The sequence below is a fragment of the Anomalospiza imberbis genome, unplaced genomic scaffold, assembly GCF_031753505.1.
Source record: "Anomalospiza imberbis isolate Cuckoo-Finch-1a 21T00152 unplaced genomic scaffold, ASM3175350v1 scaffold_66, whole genome shotgun sequence".
Taxonomy (NCBI): Eukaryota; Metazoa; Chordata; class Aves; order Passeriformes; family Viduidae; genus Anomalospiza; species Anomalospiza imberbis.
The window spans coordinates 494734-521657 of NW_027100273.1; the positions used below are offsets into that span (position 1 = coordinate 494734).

The following is a 26924-nucleotide window of genomic DNA, read 5'->3' on the forward strand; positions in this document are numbered from 1 at the left end:
TTTGCAATGGAAGTGGTAACTTTAATATTCATCAGTGTGTTCCAAACTTCACCTTTCCTGACTTCTAGTTTTAAGTAACCCAGCATGCATATGCATATGCAATACTGTGCAAAACTTGTAGTTGGCATCTTAAATATATTGATGTTTCCATAGCAGCTGAACCACTGATGTGGGCCATAGATGTAGACACAGAGATGTTCTTCTCCAATACCAGTCCACAGAAGCCTGTAAGGAAATCCAGGAGATGGCTTAGTTTGTTTTCAAAACTTTGCCCCAGTGTTAAATCTCAGGCACCAGGAGCACAAGATCATCTCTTTCCTTTGTTGCTGACATCAGCATCAGGATGATTCCAAAACAATGTCAAAAGGCAAAAGACTAAAGTTATCCCCTCAGGTCACTGGTGCGTGTCACTGCTCCATGTCCTCAGGAGTAGTTTCACAGGGTGGGATAGTGAGACTCAGTGCTCTGAATAAATTAAGTCTCTAGGTTCTCTTGCCTTCTTGGGCACCATTTTCTTTACTGTTGATGAGTTTGGCAGATTTTTGCTTTTAGTGGATGTCGCTTTCCTCTGTTTTTGATGAGTGGTTCGGAGAGATTTCAGCCCCAGCATCTCACAGTACTCATTGCACTGGTGGAGGGCTCTGAACTGCTCAATGAAGGAAAAGGAGCAGTTGCCTTTAAACCCCTTGTATCTGTAGTAACAAAGGGAAAAAAAAAACCAAATGGGAATTCAAGATTCATTTTCAGCACAGGGAGGCAGAGTATGACTGCTGACTCATAAGCAACTTGAAAACATTAAGCAAGTCTCTTGTACCCATGCTGGCTTGAGAAGCATCGACTGCCACAGAAACTCAGACTGGGTCATTGGGAGGTGAGAGGAACCAGGTAACTAGTGGTGACAGAAGAGGGGAAAAGCATTAGAGGAAAAGCTCTGTGGGCTGGGTCCTGGCACTGTCTTTCACGGCATTAAGTTGGGAATAAAATTGTCTGCTGGCTACCTTTCTCAGTAACACACACATGAAATCCATGCTACATCATTCTCCATTAACAGTTCTGTTGGCCACCAGGAAGAGACAAGGTTGTTGCACAAGGTGTTTCAGAACTAGAAGCTCTTTCCATCTAAACATATACATGATTTCCATGCCATGCTGCTCCCCTCCCCTGGCTGCCTACAGGATCTCAAGGAGTCAAGCCCCTCAGGGAAGGATGGAAGGAATGTTCCTGAGGAAGGCAGTCTCATCCAGCCTCCACTGTACCTCCCACCTTGAGGCACATTGTATCCCTCTTCTCCTCAATGTGCCTCTGGATTATTACAGTCCTCCCAGGGCCTGCTTTTTAAGATGCATCAGCTTATTTTAAAAAGGTGTACCTGCTCTTCAAAGGATCCTTTTTGGTTAAATTCTCAGGGTGGAGAAGGGGAAAAAAAAGGCCAGGGTGCTCGTCTCCTTTTTTAACCTTAATCAGTGCCTGTTCTACCCTGTTCTCTTGGTTTGCTGGACATCCAGTCTCCTCAGAGGTGAACTGTGAGTTGTGACTGCACAAAACCAACCAAACAAGATTTAGTTCTGAAATGAACAGAGGATGCTCATTCCCAGCATCCAGAGAACATCCTTCTTCAGGCAGACTACACAGTGCTAAAGAGAACACTGCTGCTCTGAGAAAGTCAGGCTCCTGCTGACAGACAGACCCTACTCTGGAGACCCCAGTCAGCTGGCTCTGAACAGCAGGTGAACCTCAAAGGGATTTTGCCCTCCTCTCCAAGTAAGCTGTGTGTTTGTTTAACCAAAGCAAGTTGAAGAGGCATATCATTGCTGCCCTAAGACTATATCCTGCAGTCCAGCAGGGTCATCAGTGGTTCTCTTGCTCCCTTGGAGAAATCAGAGACTTCAGACTTTACTGAGCTGCTCTCAAGAGGTCACAGATACGTGTTTTGTTGGTGGATGCACCAGACACACCCACAGAACAGGAATTCCACAGGCAAACACACCTGCCCTCAGCAAGGGAATTTCTTCTATCCAGCACCAAACCAAAACAAATCTTCCTTAAAACTGAAGGGGACATGTTGGATTTGCCCTCAGGCTTAAACTCCCCAATGCCTCTTGTTACAATGTGGGGTAAAGCTAAACTTGTCAGTGCCCTGGAACCAGGCAGAGTTTCAGATCCAGACTTGGCAACCAGTATTCCTGTTAATTACCATAATCGTGGGTTACCGTGATCCTAATTCCCTCCTTTGTGTGCACCATTCCTGGATAAATCCCTGGGCCCTCATGAACACTGCGTGCACAGAGCTAGGCACTGTGCTGTGGTATTTTTTTTTTTTTCCATTCGCCACAGAAGCTACAGAGTAGCTGATTTTAAGGCTCAGGAGCGGCACTGTGGCCACGTTAAAAATGCTTCCCTGGAGCTCCTGTTCCTAGCTCCATTTCGCCCTCTCCTGACAGAACTGCAGTGCAGCTCCTGCAGCACATTGACCACACACCACACTGCTTTGGGCTCCTCTGGTTTCCAGTTCCCTGGCAAAACATACAGAGCAAGAACAAAAGATCAAAATTCTTTCCTCCACACATCGCAGACTCTGTTTTGGAGTACAGAAGAGATATGTTCTGTGCCTCCTCTGCCAGCACTGTTCAAACCACACCAGTCCCACTCTGCATTTCTGGCTCACTAGAACCATGTGTTCTCCCTTCATGGGACCAGGTTAGCTCTCAGCAGCTCGGCTGAACACAGCCCAAAGCAGCAAGGCCCAGCAACACACAGGAGCTCTGGGCACTGAGCTGATTTTTCCCACACATGTTCACAGAATTAAAAATCCAACTGCAGACATTAATTCTGAGAATGTTCTTTCCAGGAAAGGAGCATGAAAACAAAACACAGGAGCAGGAAAAATCTGTCATCTTGCAGGAATACCGTTAGCTAAATAACAAACAAAATGATACTCAACATTTTCAGGAGGTTATTCATTTAGGGAAATTATTTTCCTTTCTATATGACTGAAGTGATCCTTACTACAGCTTGCATTGTGTGCTCACTTCCTCCTCCCCAACACAATGTGTGTTTTTATAGGAATCATTTCCCACAGTGGGCTTGACAACATTCACTGAAGCATTTTTATAAATCTTCTGATTCCCGAGAACAGTGTTGCCTAATTAAAACATTTATTACTTTTTTTGATTTGTAATAGGATGATGTACATTCATTTCAACTGCTTTTACTTTGGATCCACAGCTGCAAGAGTAAATCAGTCTAACTGAATGAATGCCAGCTTGCAAATGTTCAAGATTCTCCCAGAATATTCTAGAGTCACATTTTTAATAATTTAGGTGATATTGCGAGGTTTCTTCTTGTATCCCGGGTATACAGACATGGTCCAATTTAGAATAAAGGCTGAACACATGATCAGATCTTCTTTCTCCTGCCAGATTCTCAAAGGAGAATGTGAAATTAAAGCACTTGTCCCCATCCCCTTTCCCTGTCCAGCAGCCACTGCCTACTCCTATCCACAGCTCTGCTGGCCTGTGCTATAACTAGAAGCCTTAATTAACTTAAGAGAAGTGGACTAAAATTAGAATATTACAGGCCTACATCTTTACACATAGGCTTAAGTTTCCTCAAAAGAGCTGAAGCCTTTGCAACACCACTAGAAAACAGTCTCTAGAAATGTCCTGAATAATCTTTTGTTAAGGCTCAGAACTGCTGTTTTTGAGAGAGAAAGGGGAGAGATACCATCAAATCCCTTCACAATTGTCCTTGTTTATCAAGGAAGTGGCCAATACACAACCATGAAGGGTCTTTATGAAAGCTTGTGTCACAAATACATATCCCAAAGTTCCGGCACTTTTGCTGGCTGCAGGAGGGATTCCAGGTTGCCTTTTACCTCGGACTGCAGCCAGTGCTGGCCCCGTGTGTTCAGCCCTACCTTCCTCCAGCTGATGGACCACCAGGAGCCTTACCTGCTGTCACCTGAACCCTTCATGTCACTTGTGAAATGCCCTTTGGACAACCCCCTTTCAAGGGAGGCATGCAGGAAAAACAAAGCTCAATCTACAGGGTAGCCCCATTCTTTCATAACAAAATGAAAGTGTTTCCTCTACAGGTGGGTTTCCATAAATATGAACACAAACAAGTTAAAACACTTAGATAAGGACTGCTTTCTTCTAAAGTTAAAGCAAGAATGAATTTCCAGTGCACCCTCCCCCATCCACATTTAACTGTGAAGAGACAGACGAGTAAAATACAACCACGCTGCTGAGAAATCACGTTCACTCACCCTTTGGCCAGGGTTGCTATGCCAACATCCGTTAACTTCATCCCTACACCTGCAAGGCAGCAAGGAAAGCACAGAGCTTAGCTTACACTGGAATTTCTGGGGCAATATTCACATATGGAGACATTAAATATTATTTATTGAGTCACCTTTTTAGCTTTAATTAATTGTCACATTTTTTTCAAAGCATTTTAAAGCATCCCAGTTAAGAAGAGGATGTTCTCTGTGTCACCAGCAGTTTCTAGAAGTCAGGCTCATGCCACTATTTTAAAGCTGTCAGGGTGATCAACATCACAGCTTGTTTCCCATGCTAGGATTTTGTTCTTTCTCCTCCTTTTAAATTAATTCAGGGATCTTGTTTAGATGCCTTTTTGCTATTTTTCCTGCCTTCACATGTAAAAGAATACAGGATGTTTCCTAAGATTCCAGCTTTTTCTGTTTTTATTTAAGAAGGGTCTGTCTTCCCCTGTTCCAAATACACTGCAGGACTGAAGAGGAGTCACACCCATGGGAGCTGAGGTAGCACTTAGCAAACACGAAGGTGTTTCTTCACTATTCTTCCTTTTGAAGGAATACATTTCTTCAAAACTAGCCAGGACCCAAATGTGGAGCATTCCACTGCTGAGTGATTGTTGGTGAGTATTCAAATACAAAGGGGGAGGACCAGGGTGTTATTAACACCTGAAGTCTTTCACTCAGCAGCTATTTCATTAATCCCTGGGTGGTGGACAAAAAGGCGGATGTGGCTCATACACAGTGTCCTGATTCGCTAAGGTACATGTGAAAGAACAACTCCTCCATTAAGAGTATAAGATTTAGTTTTCTTTTCCAAACTGCCCTCTTACAAGAACATAAGCTAGATAAAAATTGCCCCTACTCAAACAACTCACCTTGCAGATCAGTGACAAGCAAGTTCCCATTGGTCTTCTCATACACCCAGTGCTGAAAGGTGCAACACTTTCGGCCAGCCTCTGAGTCTCTTCTCAGGAAATTCACTTCCTTGCCATCCTTGACAGAGTATTTCACAAACTCCCCAACCAGCTCCTCCTCCACTGTGGCATAGGGGATGTTATTAGCAGGGCGATGAATTAGAAAAATCTGAATGATTCTGAAATCAAGGGACAGAAACTAATAAAATGCTGAGAATTCTTTCAGTAAGAGGGTAAGAAACAGACAAAAGTGGCCAGTGATCTCAGAGAGTGAATGAACAGCAACCAACTCTAAACCAAGCTGGAAGAGCTGTAACACTGTTCCCAGGTTTCCTCTTTCCTCTTTAGTCCTAGCAATCAGTGGGTTGCCATGGCACAGGACAGTATACGTAAGCATATATATATATATATATAAAATATATATTTATACTCACTCTGGTACTTCTCCAAAGCCTTCCAAGGGTTCAGCTTCAGCTGCATATAACTTTGCATACTCTCTTGCAGTATTTTGGACATAGCATTCCTGTATTACAACAGACATGCCTATGGGAATATTGCTCAAAACATTCAACAGATCATCTGTTTGAACATGGGGACAGCTTTGGCCCACAGGTCTGGATTACAAAGGCCAGGGGCAGCTCACCTGCAGTGCCAGACTGTAGTTCTTCTGCAGCAGCTCGTCCCTGCTCTTGGTGCCGTAGGTGAGGGCGCTGTGCACCTTCAGCACGCAGGAGTGGCCGGGGGCGAAGGCGGGTGCCAGGCCCTGCAGCACGCGGCTGCGGAAGGCTCTGCGGTGCATCCCCTCGCCGAAGTGCAGCCCCTCTGTCATTATTGCTCCATGCAGTGTCCCACCAAAGTAGCTGGAGCTGAGGGGATCTTCTCTGAACATCAGCTGCATGAATTCGATTTCTTCCACACCTAAAACATAACAGGAATCTCTGCAGGCACCAAGAGGGGTGGGCATGGGACAGCAGATGCATCTCTCCAGAGAGGAGGGAAAAAATGCTCAGTGGAAGCACAAATTGTATTACTGAGGGCTGGGACCCCAAGCAGCTCCTGAGAGGCAGCTGCTTGCCTGTACGATCTAAAGCCAGCATGGAGAAAGGTGGCAGTTCAAGATCAAAAGGAGAGAAGACAGAGTGTAGCAAACAAGTCTGTTACAGATGAAATCAAGGAAGACTCTGGGTTTCACCCCTTTAAATGATCATTGGAATCCAAATGCAAAAAAAAAAAAAATTCATAAGGGGGGAAAAAAGTTAAGCACTGAGAGAAACTAAAAAATTCTAACTGCATTTCAAGTGTCTCTAATAATAACATTTCGAGGACCATCAGTAAAGAAGATAAATAGGAGACTAGAACTACAACACAAGGAAGTCCTTCCAGCTGTCCCTTGCAGTTACCTCTGGTTTAGCCTCTGTACACTATTGCTTCTTTTCAAAGCACAGAGGAAACACTGCACAGATATGGCCAGAATTAGAACACTCCTTAATTCCACCTAAAATTCTCAGATTAAAAGTTATACAGTGCTGCTACATGAAAAGTCCTGTCTTTATTTTGCACAAGGAAATAAATGCTTAATTTTAATTCTTCAAGGAAAAGAAAGAAAAGTCACCATGCCAACTGAAGGCCTGGATCTCTGCAGGCTGTTGAAGAATGACAACCCCACTGGCAAGGCACTATCTTTAGCTGCAGCACAGGCCATATGCCAGGTGTCACTGAACACCAGTTAACACACAGGGAAAGCATTCCAAAGGCACTCCATGCCTGCCTTTCTCCTGGAGTACAGTTACACAGCAGGTGACCTGCAAGAACCATGTGTTTGTGCCAAAGAGCTGCCAGTCTGTGTGTCTCTGTATGATGCCATGCAATGCTACTTCACTTTATATTTACCTTCATAACTCTGAAAACTTGAGAGACGTTCCAATACTAGGAGGAAACAAAACAAAAATAATTTTGTAGTAAAAAACTCTGAATGGAAACTGTCATTGTCATTATTATTAATCAAAACTCTAAACTGAGGCTTACCTGCAGCAGTCAGGTGAAACTCAGCAGTCACCTTTCCATACATGTTATTCAAGCAGCAATAATACATTCCCTGGTCTTGGTAACTGGCTTCAGCTATTTCCAGAGAGATGGGAGAGTCATCCTGGGCACTGGAACAGAGCATGTTGTGCTATCACATATTTTACTTGTTATCACCGGAAAAACTGATAAATTTGATCTCTCTGCACTGTTTATTTGTTAAAACACAGCACAATTATTTAGCAGAGAAAGGAATGTATTAATACTACAATTGATATTGCAATACAACAATCAAAATCAGAAGAGTTAAAACAAGAAGAATCAGAATAGAAAGTTTAAGCAATTCATGCAAGTTTTTCTCCCCACTTAAAAGAACATCTAAGAAGAACCCTTCCTACAAAATTTTTCATCTTCTCAGAAGTGTGCATTTTGATGGAAATGTATTTTCGTTTTTTTTTTTCTTTTGGGTAATGTTAATTTTGTATTTTTGAAACATTCTAAACAGTTTTTTAGATCAGAGTGTCATTACTTCTACAAGGAAAATAACTAATTTCATTAAAATGGAAAAGGTAGATTCTGTTAATGCCATTAAGGAGCTTTTATTTCCACCCTTCTCTAGGTTAAATGAGGTTCAAACTTCTTTGATATTTTTTTAATAGCTGGATGACACTGGCTGTGAACAAGCTGAGAGGTGATGTAACACAAACTGTGACCAATATCAATGCATTGTGAGAAGATCTGCCTCCTATGAATAGCAAAGTTACTCCGAAACTCCCAGTCCTTCAGAGACGTTCCCTTACCTTCTCTGCAGCTGAGCCAGTACCTTGGAATCTTTAGTCCATGTAATGGTGGAGTCACCATGAATGTCACCAAATTGACAGCACAGCTTAATACTTCCAGAGCAGTTGGGGAATAACTCTGCTTGGATCTTCTTCAGCAGCCTGGGGGCTTGAAACAGAAGAACCACAGTTTAGGATTTGGAGACAATTACACTGTTTTGACATTTTGACATTGCGTGTTAAGAACACGAACGCTGAAATCCCTGGCAAGTAATTTTGACTTCTTGTGTCTCAATATTAATAACTAGCAGAATTTTTTAGCTGATCACAGCCTGGGAAAAAGTCCCAAAAGGTCCTGCCAGCCTGGATCTCTGCTGGGACTTTTCACTGCCTCACAGAACACTCCAGTGTCTTTGCACACGGGCAAGGTGTGGGCAGGGGGCTGGAGGGCACTTGGAAAGAAAGGGAATTGACATATACTTAGAGGAAGGTTTTGGGATCACACCACAGCCCTACCTCAAGTGACACATCCCTGCTCGATGTAAGAGATATAAAATGCAAGATGTTTTGTTTCCAACTGTGTTAATTCTGAGCTGTTGCACTCTGAATGAGGTAGCACGGCACGTGAAGCTCAGGGATCCCATTTCTGCAGATTACTGTGTACTGGTGTTACTCCAGTAACACCCAACTTAAAGGGTCAGGCACACTGCCACGGTTTTCCCCATTCCCAGTTCCAGGCCCCATCCAGTCCAGGTCTCCCCACTGGACTGGCAGTCCCTGAGTCCTGGGCCATGTGAACCTCTCTGTATCAGGGCTAAAATGACACAGACAGGACCTGACAGCTCTAGAAATAGAACTAATGGCTCCAGGTTCCTGCCCTGGCCAGTTTTCTCTCCTGCAGCTGAAACAATGCAAAAGAACACTGAGTATATTCCACAGCAACCAAACCAGCCTTTACATAATGCCAGGGAAAGGGCCACAACTGTGCTCTAGAGTACAGACATACTTTAGTCGAGACTGAGGCAGAGCAGAAAGAGGTGAAGAAAATTCAGTGTTATCTGATGCAGCCTGAATGTTTAAAACATTTTGCAAGTGTAGCCTCAAGTAAAGGAAACAGGTCAGGCATTGCACAGTCACTGCAGTTTGCTTGCTCTGCTTTGAAGGAATGTGTCTCTCCTCCCACACATCTGGTTCCCTGGCACAGGACGCATCTTTGAACAGAGAAAAATCTGGGTTTTTTTTAAAATGTGATTAGAAAAAGCAGAAGTCTCATGAGACCACACAGTAATTAGAGTGTATGAAAAGCTCCACAAATGTGTATCTTACCTTTACTCACTGTTCAGTCTTGCTCTGACCTATTAAATTTTAAGATGTGAACATGAAATGTCATGTCAAAAGGTAAAAATAAGACCTTGGTCCTTGCAAACTACCCATAGAAACAACAAATCCCTCATCTGCCCAGCGGTCACAATCCTGCTACAGGGTTAGCAATCCTCTAGAGATTCTGACAGCAACCCGGATCTCCTTTCAATTATTTGTTTCCTGTACCAGTTTCATATTGCTCTTTTCATCCGTGTAATTTTTGCAGCAGGGTAAAGCAATGCAGAACCAGTCAGCAGTCAGCACATAGGACCTCAAAACATTGTTTATCAGTGGTACCCTACTGCTAACAATAATACTTTGCTAGTAATAAATCCTTTGGTAACCAAGAGGGGAGAATTGCAGCTGGGAGCTGCAATGCAGGAACATAACTGGGAACACAGCCCTGTGGGAACAGAAAAAGTAGTGGGCTTGCAGCTGCTAGGTGGTGTGTAGTTATGCAGTACCATTATGCTGTTCATCTGTGAAAAGTTACACCAAGAAGCCAGTGAGGCAGTGATTATTTCAAATAGGTTACAAAGCTCATGAATTGAATATACTTGCAAGCTGGGAAAGGGGTTCATCTCCGTGGCATTGGCATAGCACTCATTACTAAATCTGGAAATAAAGCTCCATGAGGGCAGGACAGCTTTAGCTGACTGAGTCAGTCTGAAAGAGGCTTGCAGTGCCTTTCAATAACCTTAATTTTGTACTGTAGCCAGAACGATGGGAAAGGACAGAAAAGAAAATCCATTTTCTCTTACCTTTGCTTGCCTTTTTCAAAATGAGTTTCCTTTGCTCTTTTCTTTCCTCTTTATGAATCACGCCTCCCTCGCTCTTCCCAGACTTTTTAACGCAGCTGGGATCCTTGCTGACACTTCCCCTCTCCTCCAGCCTGGGTTTTTTGGACAGAGTTGCTGATGGTAATTTCTTCTTAGCTCCAGCAGCTACATGCCCACTCTTTGTTGTGTCCTCTTTACATTTGATGGGCTCAGACTCTGCAGCAGCCATTGGTATCTGGCAGGATTTTGACCCTTCCTGATTTCTTTGACTTTCTGCATTGACTGGGAATGGACCAAGTGTGGTCCATGCCAAAGAGAATGATGGAGTTCTTCCCTGGGGTGGTTGCTCTTGAAAACACTGGTTGTTCCCTGAATCAACTGGTGGCAAATTTACTAGACCACTTACTACACTCTCTGCTGTCCTGACTTCCTTCTTTTTATCATACTCAGTGGACTTAATTGAATTCTCAGCCTCAGCTATTCTGCTGGAAGGGATCAAGTTAGGCCAAGACTGCTCCGTGCTAATATTCATAATCTGTTTCAGAGCCTGGGACCCAGTCAAAGTGTGCAAAGGAGCCTTTGCTTCAGCTTCATCTGGGTTATATTCAATAGCTCTTGGAATCTTATGTTCATTTTCACACAAGGCTGCTTCCCCTTTGGTTTCTCCAGGGACACTCTGGAACAGACCCTTCCATGACTTGCAGGAAATTTCCAATGTAGTTAAATTTTTGTTTACTTTGACTCCAGTTTGTATGGATCCAGTTTTTCCCTCATTTCTTGTAGCAGAACACGCCACTGCAGATTTACTGGGAAGGCCCTCTGAGTGGCTTACAGATGTGAGGAAGGGCAGGGTTTTGTTTCCAAGCAGCTGTTGGGAATGTAGCCGATCCGGGGAACCTCCATCCTCCCCACTTGCTGTGCTGTGGTGCTCACTTTGAGCCTCCGTGGGCAGCAGGGCACTGGCTGATGTTACACTTCCAGCTGAATAGGTGGGATTTTTTGAAGAATCTATTCTAAACCCTTCATCAGACCTGAAGGTGCTGTGAACAAAAAATGAATGCTGTTCTGCTGTATTACAAGGGGAAGCTGCAGTCTGACTCTCTGAAACCTGACTAACTCCTGAGTCACAGGAAGCTTCAGCCCTGTGTTCCTCAGGTATGTAAATCTCTCTGTGTTCTCCTCCTGGTTTACATGGTTCACAGCTGGGCACTTCTAGATAAAAATCTCTTAAAAATGGCTCCCCAGAAGGGGGAGGGACTGCCCCTTCTTGTTTTGCTATTTCTGTCAGTTGGTCTGTATTTTGGGGTAGATTCTTATGTGTTACAGTTTCATGAACCTGAATTAAACTAGGCGATCGCATTACATTACTGCATTTCTGTGCATTAGAAACAATTTGAAAATCCTGACAGCCATTATTTCTTGAAAGATGGTAGCTGTCAGAATTAGTGAAATTTGGTGCACTCAAGCCTAAGTGATTTCCTTTTTCTGGTAAATTCACTATACAACTTTTATGTATGGTGTTAACAGAAGACTGTTCTTCATGTGTAAACTGACTGGTATTTTCACTGGGGAAAATGTCTTCCTCTCCAGGGAAATAAGCCAGTTTTCCTCTCACTGGATAGCAGTCTGTAAAATGACAGCCTTCTCCAGGTACAGACTCATTTGTCATGGGTATGTTGTATTCAGTGTGAAGTAACTGTCTAACTGTCTCCTGTGACATATCTGATATGTCAGATTTGGGACATGCTAAATTACCCCTCTGAGTATTTTGTAACCTTTGAGGAGAATCTGCTTCACATGTTTGGGCAGCATTATCAAAAGCAAGCTTCCCTTCCCAAGCCACAGTGGATCCATTCCTGTCCATGGCCATTGGATTTGGCTCCAAGCACTCCTGGGTACTTAGGAGGACACTGCTTGCTGAAACACAAATGGATGGTGTTTCCCTCTCATTCCCAGTGCCAGAATTTAGACAGACACCATCTGTTCCTACCACTTGTGCAAGACAAATGTTTCCTATGGATGCATTCTCATATGCTGCAGCTCTCTGCAGGAGGATATCAGAAACATTGCAGTAAGCTTTCTCAGTTCTGGGGTTACAAGCTGGTTCTGTGATGGGCTCCTGCTCTTCTATCAAATCCATTGGCAAAGGATGATCAGAAGAGGTCTCCTGCACAAAGTTCAGTTCCGTGACTTGGATATCTGTCAGACTTGTACCTAAACTTGGGATGCCTCTGTTTTCAAATGGGATTCGAGAGTCTGAGTCATCTTCATGAAGAAGTTTCCACAGCCTGTCATGCACTGCAGATATGTCAGCATCTCCTTTGCACTCAGGTTCTCCAGATTCCAGGACTGACTTGGGACTAGCTTCAGACACAGCCTCATTGGCTGATCGGCTGCAGAGAATATCTGGGTTACTGCTGTCATATATGTGAAGCCCAGACCTCTGCTCTCCCTCCACTGGCTCATCACACAGCTTTGCAGAAGAGAGAACAGCACACAAGCATTCCTGCTTATCAGGAAGAGAGTCCATATCCCATAGAGGAGAAGGGGAAACGTTAATCTCTGACTTTTTGCCATTCCTAATAATTTCTTGTCCGGAGAAGACCTGTTGGTGACAACCTCCTCTCTTTTCACAAGGAGCACAGTGAAGAGAAGAGGTCTGTAAATCTGCATTCTTTACTTGCAGCGTGTTTTCAGCAGAGAGATGGCTGGTTCCTGCACTCTCACAAGCCCTGAAGATGCCTTCCTTTTCTGTTCTGGGCTCCATACAGAGGTTCTCACAATTCTGGGTAACGCTTTTAAGATTAGCACCTTGACTCTTCAAAGAAGGAAAATAGAGCAATGTAATTAAAAATTAGAACTACAGCTTGACACAGGCCTGAAGACTTGCAATTTTTTAAACCTTTTTTTTATTTTTTAAATATTTGTCAATAGTCAAGTTTGTGACTTGTAACTATCAACATAATGGATTGAAATTAACCTCCTGGGTCTGAATCTGAAAGTGTTGCTCCTTAGAGAAGGATTTGTAATGAAGCTAATCAATTTTACCTCATAGTTTCTCACTGGTTTTTAAGCAGAAATAGTTTTGCAAGGTAATTCTCCTTTGCAAGTAAAGCCCCCACCTTACATCTATATCCCTCTGTTTGCACAAATGGAGTGTAACAAACAATCCCTAGAATACAGACTAAAAGTACATCACTGCCTCTGGGTCTCAGCTCCCTCAAAATCCACTACATTTGGGACTGCTTTTACTTATATTGTTCTCCAGCGATCCACCTTAGTGGATCTTGCCACTTCCCCGTTTCATGCAATGCCACTCAAATTCCCCTTTCCTAAAATGACACTCTCTTTTAAATGGCACGCCTGCCATGGAGTAGCTGAAATACCTCAATATCTGTAGTTATTTCAACTACTTTAGACAGGTGAAACAAAAGACCTGAGCTGTGCTTTGTCCTGCAGATTGACAGGCACATCCTGCCAGCATCCTGCTGTTCCTGCTCAAAAGGCAGAAAAAGAGGAAGAACTATAATATTTTAAAGGATGGAAAGTGAGTTCTCTGCCAGCAACAAAGAGGAACAGGCTGACCATGCACAGCTGTCAGGAGTCTATGCTCCAAAGCAGTACAGATTTTCTAAGGGATTTTTTCTTGGTGTATCTCCCAGGAAAGACTGGAGCCAACTTAAGACATGGGCAACAAAATGGGATGTTATCTGGCATTCCTAGGGTAGATCCTACTGAATGAGCAGGGCGGGCGTCATGAGCTGCAGTTACTGCAAGCAGGACTCCCCTGCTTGCTCTGACACAGAGCTCAGCCCCTCTGGCACAGCTGAGGCCCAGACCATTCCCTTGCAATGCCAAGCTCTCATCTCAGCCAGATGCCCAGTTACCTGGAACTTCTGTGCCAGTTCTGCTTCTCTTCTTTTTGGATAACACAATTGAAAATTTTCTAAAAGTGACAGAAATTTGTCTTGGGAAGGTCAAACCAAGCATCTCTCAGATTTTATGTGAACAGGCTGTTCTGATACGGGAAAAAATGAATAATAGCTCTGTAACCCACGAGTGACAACAGCACCTTGTGCCAAGAGTGCTGAACATTGACCACTGATAGGGACCCAAGGGTGCTGACCACTGAACTCTGACAGGGACAGGGTTCTGGCTGACCACTGAACTCTGACAGGGACAGGGTTCTGGCTGACCACTGAACTCTGACAGGGACAGGGCACTGGCTGTCTGCTAACAGAGACCATCTCCCCAATGACACCCAGCAAAGCCTCCTGGCTCTCTGTACACTATGCAACATCACACAGCTGGCACCGTTGGTCTTGGACCTATTATTAATGAAGTTGCTCTGAAGCACCAGGTAAATAAAGAATTTCACCTGGGGCTAGGCCATGAGGTCGTGAAAGGAGTGAGGGGCCTCCCACCTTAATTATCTAACGGAAGGAGAAGTCACTCGGCACAGCAGGTGCCACACAAGACACATTGCAAAGGTTGCTCCAGTTCAAACACTTGGCGCCAAGGGGAAGTGTAAATCCTTGGGTAATTAGTGCTGCGATCCCGTGGCTGCTCTGTACCCCTCAGCAGACCTGATTTCCACATGGACAGGGAAAATACCACACCCTTCCGAAGCAGTCAGCTGTGGGGTTTGCTGCGAGCCCCTCCCCTTGCTCCCGCAGAGCTGTCTCACGCTGGGCTCCAGCAAACGCCCCAGGGTACTTTTACAGAAACCCGTGTGCGGCAATAGATTAGTTCTTACCTCTCTTAGATTACACAGGCAGATTTCGGAGGAGTTTCTGGTTTACTATATGGGTGCTGTGAGAAGCTGTCCACATTTTTCTAGTGCTCCAAAAAAAGGAGCAGTATTCAGGCGGGATGCTTTTGCTTGGCACATTTTCAAGACCACATAATTTTGAACCTACACCTGAATTTCACTGGCATACACACGTTTAAAAATGGGGGGCTGGTGTCTCGTCCTTTTGTGTACACCAATACTCATTTTTTATCCAATGAAAAGTTTTGGCCATGGAAATGCAGACATACTGACTACGCACAACAAAAGTCTAATTGGCTGCTCTGAAATTTATGCCGGGCACCTGACAGCTGCTCTTGACTAAGAGGCTTCTGGGATTTAAATTATTGCACTAGACTTGGGAGGTTAATTCCAGTGAGGGGTATTCCCCATCATAAGGACATCATGTGCTCCTCAGATGGGATTGGAATTTTATTCCAATACACTGACACTACACGCAGAACTGGGAGATATTTTTGCCCAAATGATCAGCCGAAGAAAAGTATGTGCAACTGGAAAAAACTTTTTTGTGACAAATGGGATTTTTTCTGTGCAATTAGCTACACACCTTCAAACCAGAAAAATTTGGGATAACAAGATTATTCATTATTTAATAGTATTTATATATCTTGAGTCTTTACAAAGTGAAATAAAAATTATTATTCAATTTTCCCACTTAGGAAAACTGGTACAGCATCATACCAGTCTCTACAACTGTAGTGATTTCTCCAGCTCATTTTTTACCAACAGTATAAAATATACTAGTACATGGAGAGTACCACAGGGGTTTGAACTTTTAATTGGTTTGTATGTTTCAATTGTAATATCCAACTCTTTCATTGTTTTATTTTTAAAAATCACAGAGCTCCATTCACCTCTGTAACATGAACTCTGCATTGAATTCCCTTTGTTGTTACAAAACCAGAGCAAACCCCTGCTGATTTGGTTTAGGTTTTCGGCACCATAAGTGGAGGATGGTTTTGTTTGTTGCATACAGATTGAAAAGAAAGTAAATCAAAGCATTCTCTGCTCAAATACCAACAGGTATTTGAGAAACTTTCTGGGTTGAAAGAAGCGTTACTTTGCTAAGACCTGTGCAATAGCCTCCATATCAGATTTCCCCATCCAGCTGTCCAGAGGCCCATTAGTGACTCTCACCATTATCAGGCTCACTCTATAATTAGAACAGCTTAGGCTTTACTTGGGCCTTTTCTAAACCCAGATTTCCCTCCCAGCCGTAGCTGTCATTCAGAAGTGCATGAATAGTATCTTTCAAAGTAATTTTGATTTTACATTATTTTGTGACAAGCATTGAGTTCAGCGGAGCAGCTCTTTGTGTTAAATGATAAACATGTTACTTACCCCAAACGAGATTTTCTCATCTGGCATCTGGTTTTGCTCAGACAGTCCCTGAGTCCTTTTCCTTTCCCAGTGACTTTCTTTATCTGCCTCTTCTGTTGCACACAGCCCAGCCTGCATTTGCACGCTTTCTGCCTCCTCAGGAATCTCTGCTGAACAGACACCTTCCTGACTGGGAGACGGAGCTCTGGATTCCCTACCTGCTGCTGCAGCCTGGAAAGACTGTCCTATAGTACTTACATATCTGCAAAGTTCTATAGGGTTTAACAGCTTGAAAAGGTTTCTCCTCAGACTTTCTGTTAAGGTACTGACAGCGTGCAGTGCATTTCCCTCTGGCACATTCCTTCTCCCCTCCTCCAGCAGCAGTGAGCTTTCCCCCAGCACGTCCCCGTCGGGGCTGGTTTCTGTCGTTGTCCCCGAAGCCTGATCTGTGCAAGCAGCACCTATGCCATTGGCAGAGGAATCTACCTGGGCAGGGACAGCGTCCATGGGTTTTGGTTCGTCCCTTGAGGAACCTGCAGCCAGATGGCCACTTCCATTAGTCTCTTCTTCACTTCTGGGATGTTCATTTCCAGTGGCTGCAGAAGCAACAGGCACTTGATTCTTCTCTTTGTCTTTCAAAATGGTACTTTTATCTCGGTGGTGTCCAACAGTGAGAGTCATCTCTGTCTGCAGAGCTGACTGGCTGTACATAGAGGGGTCTCTCCTTACATTTACTCCTTTGATTTTTGACTGATGCTCACAGAAGCCAATGGGGGTATCCATAGGCGTAGTGTTATCTGACACTTGGAGCACACAAGGCATTTCACTGAGGAAGTAAGCACACCCATCACAATCCTTACTCAGTTTTAGATCATCTTCATCATCACTTTCTAATAAAAATTGTAATTTCTTTTTCCAGATTTCATCTTCATGCACTGTCAGCACATCTGAACATTCAAAGTACTCCAGGTCATCATCAGAAAAGTCATCACTTACACTTGTTACTTTTTCTGCATAAATCTCCAGAACAGTGGCAGAATTTTCAGAGTCATCTTTTTCAAAATCGGTGAGATTACTTATGGAAGTGTCTGCCTGCTCACCCAGCAGGGAATTCCTGGTTAGAGGTCTGCCCAGCCCAGTCCTTTTACATGCCTGGACATCTGCCAGAGACTGAGGAGATCCAGTGTCTTGTGTGTTAAGGCAACAGTTGCCTTTGTGACAAGTGGTTACATCGGTGGGGTGGGAAGGCACCTGTCTGCTGCAGTATTCCTCCGCTCTTCCAGCACCTACATCAACCACACCGTTAAAATGAAGCAGGTCATCACCATCCTCTGACAAATCCCTCAGGCAGGAAAAAGTTGCCTGGGATTTAACTACATTTTTAAAATCCATGTTGTCTTCTGTGTTAGGCAAGCGTCTTGAGGGATTTCTTAAGTGGAGACAAAACTCCTGATTTGCTGAGCTTCTCAAGCAGCAAATGAATGATTTTTGGAGAGTCAGAACCTGATGAAATCAACACAGTCTCACCCTCACAGGGGGAACTCTCGCATTGTGCAAAATGTTTCCCATTTTGCTCATTCTACCCTGAAGTCTGTCATGAGTTCATTTAGGACAACAACAAATTCTGGGCAAGTTTTGTTCTTTGTATGTGGTTCTGGGTCAAAAGAAGTCATTCTAGCTCTCAACGAAGTGCAGATCTTGTTCTGTGCACCTGCAAGTAAAAGAAACACAAAGTTTAAAATTACTTCTGAAATGGCCATAGGTATTTTCTAAAAGGTAGTCAGTTGACATATATTTGCAAGCACTTTCAAAACAAGAAATCAGTATTTAAAACCCAAGATCAGACATTAAGGCAGTAACCCTAACCTGGCTGTCTATGCAATGACACTTGGCAGCACATTGCAAGTGTCCAGAGTGATCTGTGCTAGGAGAACAAATCCTTGAGCACACCCACACATCCATGAGGCACCTTGACAAGGGCTCTGGTACACAGCCTTTCAACTTTTCTAAATGCAAACAGGAACCTGCAGACAACGTACATTTCCACACATACACCACTGCTACAGCTACCTGCTGTTTTGGTAGTCACATTGGCACAACAGCAGGCTATTCCTTGAGTTGGCATCATAGGGACATATATCCCAAACTCTGTTTGTAGAAATACCCAGAACAACCAGCCTGCTTAGACTTTATAGGGCAATTTCTGTTTAAAGCAATTCTCTTGTGCTCTGGCTTGATATTTGTCATTCCTGTGCTGAAAGAACAATGAAATGAGGAAGGCTTGCTTCAATTTCCTGCTCATATCAAGTTTTCCCCTCAAGCGGGTATAAAGTAGCACGGTGGTGTGGCAATGCTGAATTCACATAAAATCCAAGTAAGATACACCAAAAGGCTTCCACTGGCTGAATCCAAAGAAATGTAGAATCATTTCTCTCTTCCTGTAACAAAGCCCTTGTTTCCTTAGCATTCCCAGATCTTAGGATTTTAGGTACTTGAGATGTTTTTGTACACTGCTAGGAGCACTCTCCTTCATCAGTCACCTCGGAAAAGGTGTGACATGGTAGCACTGGAAAAGTACTGTAGCGGTTTTGAGTAAATTTGACCTCCTGGAGGATGCCAGACTAACGGCTCTGAAAAAAAGGGACCACATTTATTCCAGAATCGGTGAAGAGCAGAAGGAAAAGCTTTCTTGCCATGTAATCCAGTGAAGCCCTTTAAAGACACCTCTGTTCATTCTCCTTTTCCTTCTCCGTGCTTCTGCTGTAATGATGTTTCCAGCTCATGTCCTGCCCTGGCCCGGGTCCCTCAGCCCCCGGCCCCGCCGTGCCCAGCACTGCCTCCAGGGCCGCAGGCAGGCAGTACCGTGCCACAGGTACTGCCGCCTGACCGGAGGAGAGAGCTGGAGCTGGGCTAGAGCCTGCTGGTGAAACAGCAGCGGCTGCATGGCCGGCTGCACTCTGCCTCTCCTTAAACAGCACTAAGCAACCAGAGATACCTTAGTTCCCTTCGGGCAAACCTGCCACCAACACCTCTTCCACAGTCACCTGGGTGCTGAAAAGTAGGGAACAACGTTGGTTAACAGGAAAGACACAACATTAGATGTGTGACAAACAGTTTGAGTCCATGTACACCAAAGAGCCCAGACAAACAGCCTTTCTGATCACACTGCTTTCCTTATCAACTCCAAGGAATATATTTAACAGAACAAAAACAGAGCAGTCGGGATTAATCTTTTCCTCATCCATTTTATTACAGCACCATGGAAATACACTTCAGAGTTCAGCCTCTCCTCTTAAAAATGCATTTGCCTAATGTTTCCTGTTGCATTCTTTCAACATTTCTCTCATTTTTGCTTTTCAGAAGACCAGATGTCTCTCTCCCCTCTTTTGGAAGTTGCAAATTATTTTAAAAGCATTGTAATTTCCCCAGATGAAAATAGCTTTGGCAACATGTTTTTAATGCAGATTGACTAATGAAGAGCCTTTACTAAAGCCATTGTACTAGACAGTTATCGTTGTCTCAGTTTGGCTGCACTCTGACATTGAGGGGAAAAGAGCTGTCAAGATTTCTCCATATGAAAATTACATTGTATTTCCATGCACTGTCAGACGCAACCACATAAATGAAAGTAAAATAACATTCCAGGAGAAAACTGCAATGAATGATGGGTTTCCACCCAAGACAAAGATATACTTTTTTTTTTTTTAATCTGGGAAGAAAATATAAAGTATTAAGATTTTTTAAAAATTCAATTATTGAATTTAGACAGAAACTGGAAAGAGAACTTTTAGTATGATACCCTCTCAGCTTGTCAGGAAAACTTGTGACAGAAGATGCACAGTGAAATTCACAGAGGGAAGAGGAATGGGAGAGACCATGATAATTTACTATCAGCTGTTGGACTAGTAACCTGAAAATTAACTCACTTCCTGATAAACTGGGAGTTGAACACTTGCTGGCAGAAGACACAAAAGCATGTAAACATGCCAGGGTGCTGTGGCTGCTTGTCCCAACTCTCACTCTGAAAACCAATGATGTTACTTGCTGAATCAGGTCCTGGCTCACAACAGGAGACACCTGAAGCACAGCCACACAGGAGGAATTGACACAGCAGGTTTGAGCAGGTCATGGCAGGAAATATACCTGGTTTGGCTCTCTAATCTTCTGCAAACAGATCTTCCATTTTGTACTGATCAGAGCCATGGGGAATTTTTATGGTAGCCCTTGAGGCAAATGAAACACAAGTTCATGCTCACCAGGGTCTGCTCCTGCCTGGGCTCAGTGCCAGGGAACTGCGATTAAGGGAGAACAAAGCTGGGAGCAGCACGAGAACAGCAACCTGACAACTGTGCTTGGGTGTGATTGAGGAGAAATATTGAACTGATGCAAACCTGCAACAGTCAGATTAACAAGGAAGCAAGAGGCAGATGGAGCTGCTTCACCAAAACCCTTTGATAGCAGGAAGTTATTGGGGTTTGTGAAAAATAATCCATTCCAAATAATATTTAACAAAAGAATGGCTGGGAAAAGCATCAAAATGGCTAAAACAATCACCCAAAATTTCTGTAAGGCAAACATATAATAAAACAAATTCAAGTCAATTTCCAGAAGAGATTTTTCATTTAAAATTCATACTTTGTCATAATCCCACACTGGTTGTGAAAAGCCCATTCACTATTCTTAGTGAAAAATATTGTCTGAAATTCCAATTCTAAATATAAAATTTGACTGTTCAAAATTATTTTTCTTGAAATGACATCACTCCCAATTGAACCTTATTTTTATACATTATTAAATACGTTCAATATTTGATAATTTATTTCAATTGAGATCAAAACAGTTTTGAATTACATTTCAACATGGAAGGAAAAAAATTTAAATGATTTTTATATTTTGTGGGTAGTTTTGGTGACAAAGCCACTTCTAGTGATTTCAGAGGGACCTGTGAGATTATTCCTAATGTCACAAAAAAAATTAACTGACAAAAATATATAAACTTGATTAAACTTAAAAGGTGGCCATTAAATTTTCTCTCTTGTATCACATTTTTTCCTACTTTATTAAATTATTACCAAAATGAAAATCTTCCTGTGAAAAATGACCAGATAATATTGGCTTTTGTATTTATGTATTAGCCTATGCATGTTGTTAGTGATTATAACTATTTAGAAATAGTAAAAATTATAACTCTTTTTAGCTGCATGTTGGTATAATATAATCTATCACCTTAAGTATGCAATGTATTGCTCATAGAAATAGTAGTGTAATTAATATAATAGCTAGGTATCACTTATGGAAATAATAGTGTGATGAATGTACTGTGTTATAGACCTTAGCAAAACATAAGATGTGAAAAAAAAGGTTTTTGTGTAACCAAAAACATTGTAAGGCCATCCACTGACCAACCTGTCCAAGTGATAAGATAACTGTGACACAAACCAGAGCACCAGAGCACAATTAGAGAATACCATGTTAAATTTAAAGAGGACAAACTAAAATCTTATCAGAGGATGTGAAACAGCAGGATGGAGACACAAGAAGAAATAAAATATATTGACCTGACAACCAGGATGTCATGCAGATAAGCTGGAGTGTGAAGAAGTCAGACAAAGGGGTTCCCAAAACATCAGAAAATTCAAAAGAACGTTTGAATTATGCATGAAACACAAGAATATGCATGTATCTTATCGATGTAACAGTATAAAGATAACATTGTCTGTGTGCCCCCCCTCCCCCCACCCGCTGGAAATACTGTCCTTTTTTTATCCTATTACTATAATTATTTTTAGACTTTTAAAAACTCTAAGCAGTGAATTCTGGTTTTCACACTCCTTTGTAAGCAATTTTATATTCACAGAAATTATTTACACAGGAAGCTTATGCATTTTAGCAATCCAGAAGTGAATTTGTGCCTTTCTGTGAGGTTCATATCCTCTAGAGTCAGTGGAAAAATCCCCTTTATGACCTCTCTGAAGCATTTTTCCTTTACTTAAGATCTATTCATGGAGTAATCTCTGTTTTGTGTGCAGGCCCTTTTCAGTAGTGTTCCTTCCTATCTTTCGGCAGCACTCACCGGTCCCTGACCTTCCCGGGGCCGTCCGCCCACGCAGGAACCGCCTCCCGTTATCTGTGTGGCCCCAGCTCTGGGGCTCAGGGCCCGTCCCACGCATTCCCATGGCACAGTGAGCACCTGGTCAATGCTCACCCCTCGATGAAGCCAAGCTGTGACTCCCCCACAAATCTCCCACTCAGAGCAGGTCCTGCCAAGGACCTGCCTCACGCCCACCCAGCCAGAGGAGTGGGAAGGGAGAGGCTGAGTAAGCCCACACGGGGGATATCTCAGCAGAACACCAGGGGAATGACACTGATCATGCACAGCGATTCACACTGGGAAATAGCCTTTCATCAACCAACACTTGGGGCTCTCTATACCGAGCTGACAGTAGTTCTGGGATACCTGAAACAAGAGAGAGAGCTCCAGAAACACTGCATGCCTCAGGGCACATGGACCAAGGCTGCAGGAACTGAACTGCTGCTGGCCACACCAATTGTCAGAACCCTTTGCCTTAAGTGATCGAGGATTAACTTTCACCAAAGTTGTACACACAAAAAGGCCAGCCTGGAGGATGTGGATGTGAGCCACAGACTGCTTACCTGTTCTTTGAACACATCTCCAGCAGACAGATCCTGTTTAGAGAGCCAGTGCATGTGTACTTTGCTTTTTTTATTGGAGCTTTTTGGTCTGAGACAACTCCCCAGCTGCCAGCTGAGCTTCCTACTATGGTCTCCACTAGACAGGCTGAACTTTGGGATCTGGAGGTATTCTTTTGCAACACAATTATCTCCTATCCCATCCCATCCCACCCTACCCTACTACTGTTCTTAGATTTACCAAAAGCTCTTTCTCCATCTGCCTGAGCATACTTTATACATTCCCATACATCCCTTTAAGAGATGTTTTACTGGCAAGTAAGAAAGAAATATATTTGGTCAATATAATTAGACTTCATGTAAGATGAACATGAAATATTTCCAAACCAAACCACCAATAACCACAGAACTCATCTTGATGATGAACAGAAATGATTATATATTACATAGAGCCAACCAGAAAGCTTGCTGGTATGAACAGCAAGGTGTAAGAAATATTGATTAAAGGAACAGAAAGCAGCAAAAGTAGAACAGAAACAATAAAAAAAAGCAGAAAGGAATCTCCACTACCATAGGATCCCAAGACTGACCAACTACAGCACTATACGTATGACACAAAACCTGTCATCTGTGAAATCTGAGTGTCCTGCTTAAATGCTTCTATTTTCCAAGATGCTTCTATAATTCCCTTGCCATTCTCCCTGGAATATTTCTCAAATATGTCATAGCTTTCCTACAGAACTCCGCATACGTTTTGTTTAGCTCCTCTAAGAATTCAACAGGTATAATTGCATCCAATCCCCATTCCCACCCTGCCAACTGTTTTGTATCTGGGAACATACATATTTTTTTTACTCCTCATCCAGGGCATCTCTCAACAGAGATCTTTTGAAGTTTAACATTTTTCTTCTTCCAAAGTAAAACAAAACATAAGTCTTTTCAGTTATACAATTAACACATATATTACACACCAATTTGTATTTCTTAAAGGAGGTATTATATGCCCTGTATGGAAATATATACAATATACTTATGATCTGGAACATATAACTTTATCTTTCCAGAAAGGTTGCCATGAATGTTTTGCTGTGTTTAAATGCTTTTCCTGATGTTCTGTGTTTAAACTTTTCCTTCAACAGAAATCAAAGATTTCAGAAGTTCTTGGTTAAAAGTTTCATCAACACTGACACTGTGAATCTTTTAAGCTCAGTGCATCTGTAAGTACTAATGGAATCAAGTTCCACATGAAATTTCTGATCTGCCATTCCTGGTCTATACAAGCTTTCCAACTTGGCACACCATAAAAACATTTTTCAAACGTGTTGTGATCATGGTTGCATTCTTAAACTGTAACCTTTTAAAAGTTACAACCTCAAAGAGAACGGAAACCAGAATTCCAGAATTCACTGTAACTTTGTGAATTCTACTCACCACAGGGCTATAGTAAGGATTTATACAGCAGTGAGCCTACTACAGAGTGAAACATTAGATGGGGTAGTAATGAGAACCCACATGTGCACAGGTTTACAATGATGCATTTTCTACTTGTTTCTTCACCTCATAGGAGTTCTGCCTGGTTCAGTTCTGTCTCAAATACAAATAACTATAACCACATTATTCTTTTCCAAGTCCTTTGAGATACCACAGCCAAATGGAACACCTCGAGCAGCATACTTGTCAAAGAGTGCACACTGTCAGAAACCAAACTACAGAAACACTGGATTATCTAAACGAGTTACCACACTATCTATTGGATTGACAAGATCTAGGTAAGGAAAACATCAGTGAAGTTGTGGCTGTTCAAAAAGCAGATGTCTGGAAAATATGCCCTTGCCAAAAATTCTGTGATATATTGAGGTTCTTCAACTGCCAATATCCAAGGCTTTTTGACAACATTTTGATTAGTGCAGTACCCGCTGTAAATGGCCCCACAGTATAAAAACACCTCAGCCATAATTCATCAGCTAAATGGAATAATAAATGACTGGCTCTGCACATGTCAAACAAACACCTTAATATAGAGTAATTAAAATAAGCAATCACAGCACAACTCTTAACACTGATCTGTCTTAATCTATTTTTAACATCTGTCAAGCATCTGACCCTGTCAGACTGAGCAATTCATGAAGACTGGGAATCATCTATTACTACCAAGTGACCAGACCTTTTTCTCAAGAATGGAGGAACTTTTTATCTAATACGTATTAGACCATGCAAGAAATATTTAGAATTAATAAATGTGTTTTTCAGGATACCTGGTATCACACACTCTTTAGAGAAAGAAGCTTGCTTTCATACAATTTTTGCAATTTTGTCTTAATGAGACTTGGTAGAAATAGTAGCAGAGTGTAGTTTCAGAAATAGTGAGCAGAATTATAAATGCAACCTGTTTAGAAACACCCAAATCTATCAGGATAAACAAAAATGGCTCTTCTTTAGCATAAGGAAATAACAAATCCCATTTCCTGGTCAATAGCAGTATAAATCACTATATTCATGTAGTGCATTGATAATAAAAGGAATTTGCTGTTTTTCCTTTATTAGTCTTTTATGATACACATTCTATTTGCCCAGGAGAAAAAAAGCAGACAAATAATTTTCAAAGTCCAAAGACCCCGACCCCTCACTTACCCTCGAGCTCTTAGTGGATGTTCTGGGATACGCTGGTCCTGGGCTGGGCCTCTCTGCTGGAGACAAAGGAGGCTGAATTTTCCATGTTGTTTGGAGCCGCAAGCCAGCCGACAGCTTTGCTGGTGTTTTGGAGTGTGACCTCAGGATAGGGAGTCTGATCACTGAACAGTTTGACTTTTAAGAGAGACGATTTCATTACATGCAGCAGATGGCCCTTCCTGGGAAAACCTCTGCCAGACAGGGAGTTGGCAGTGAGGAGAGGGCACATCCTACTTCCATAGAAGTCCATAGGAATTTCCTAATGGCCTTGAGACAGAGGAAGTGTTGGCCTTAGCTTTTCATAACAAAGCACTGGCTTGTTTTTTGAAGTATGTGCCTAACTGCTCTCCTAGGCACATTGTTAATTTCTTCCTTGCTGGAAGTTAAGCACACAAAAGTTCTGCTGAGCATGAGAAAATCCACAGTGCCCAACAAACAGGCTGAGGAAATCAAAGGTGGACACTGGGCTTTTCATAATCTCTACACAGAAATTCACCTAATGATTCTCATCCCTCAAAGGCAAATAAGCAAATCCTGAGGTAAGAAAGTATTTCCACTCTTGGTGCCCAAGGAGATAAGTCTCACACAGTGCAAACTGGAATGAATTGCACAAACTGCCCTGAGCTTAAGGAACTTGAAAAGGGGAAGAGGCTGAAAAGCAACTTTCGTGCCAGGTTTTTTCTTAAGCATTTTGAAGGACATGCAGCTAAAACTGGTTACAAGATCCTACTGTGCTAAATACTTCTTGCACCCAGTGTTATGTATACAGATAGGAAACTGGGGTCTTCAGCAGTAAATATAGCACTTCCAACCACCCTTATTCACAATAAGGATATCTATGTTTTATAGAAGAGCCTAATAGTCAAAATAACCCTCAAAGAAATGAGCGGCTGCCACATTCAAAATGGAACAGTTTGGGTTGGAAGGGACCTTTAAGGGTCAAATAGTCCTACACCAACATGGGCAGAAACACCTTCCACCAAGTTGCTCCAAGCCCCATCCAACCTGGTCTTGAACACTTTTAGGGATGGGGCCTCTACCACTTCTCTGAGCTACCCGAATGCTTGATCACTGATTAAAAATGTTTGTAAAATTACTTTCTTAGGCACTTTCAGTCCACTTTGAGCAAGTTGCATTACCAGAGAGGTGAGAATTCACCTCAGATCATCCGGCCGTTTTCAGTGATGACGACCACTCAGGGGAACATCTCCTTGGGAGGCTCTTCCCGAGCAGCCCCTCCTCTCCCTCGCTGAGAATGCAAGGTGCCTTACGCTGCACGCTTCGACAGTGGCGGCAGGCTGGGAAAAGTTGTGTCAAGGAGGAGAGTCCATGGTCGTT

General features: G+C 42.8%; 1 protein-coding gene across 2 annotated transcripts; it reads right to left on the reverse strand.

Annotated features, from left to right (window-relative positions):
• LOC137467518 (alpha-protein kinase 2-like) lies at positions 1-26361 on the reverse strand. Of its 2 annotated transcripts, XM_068178996.1 has the most exons (11): positions 25548-26361; positions 16287-17976; positions 10118-12953; positions 8016-8163; positions 7219-7346; positions 7084-7119; positions 5837-6111; positions 5628-5716; positions 5155-5372; positions 4268-4316; positions 1-692 (listed from the first exon to the last, which is right to left on the reverse strand). In XM_068178996.1, the coding sequence occupies exons 2-11, from the start codon at positions 17655-17657 to the stop codon at positions 458-460; spliced, it is 5385 nt and encodes a 1794-aa protein (XP_068035097.1). In that variant the 5' UTR covers positions 17658-17976; positions 25548-26361; the 3' UTR covers positions 1-457. The 2 variants fall into 2 exon arrangements, with proteins under 2 accessions (XP_068035097.1, XP_068035098.1); XM_068178997.1 differs by lacking the exon at positions 7084-7119.
• Positions 26362-26924: the final 563 nt, after the last annotated feature.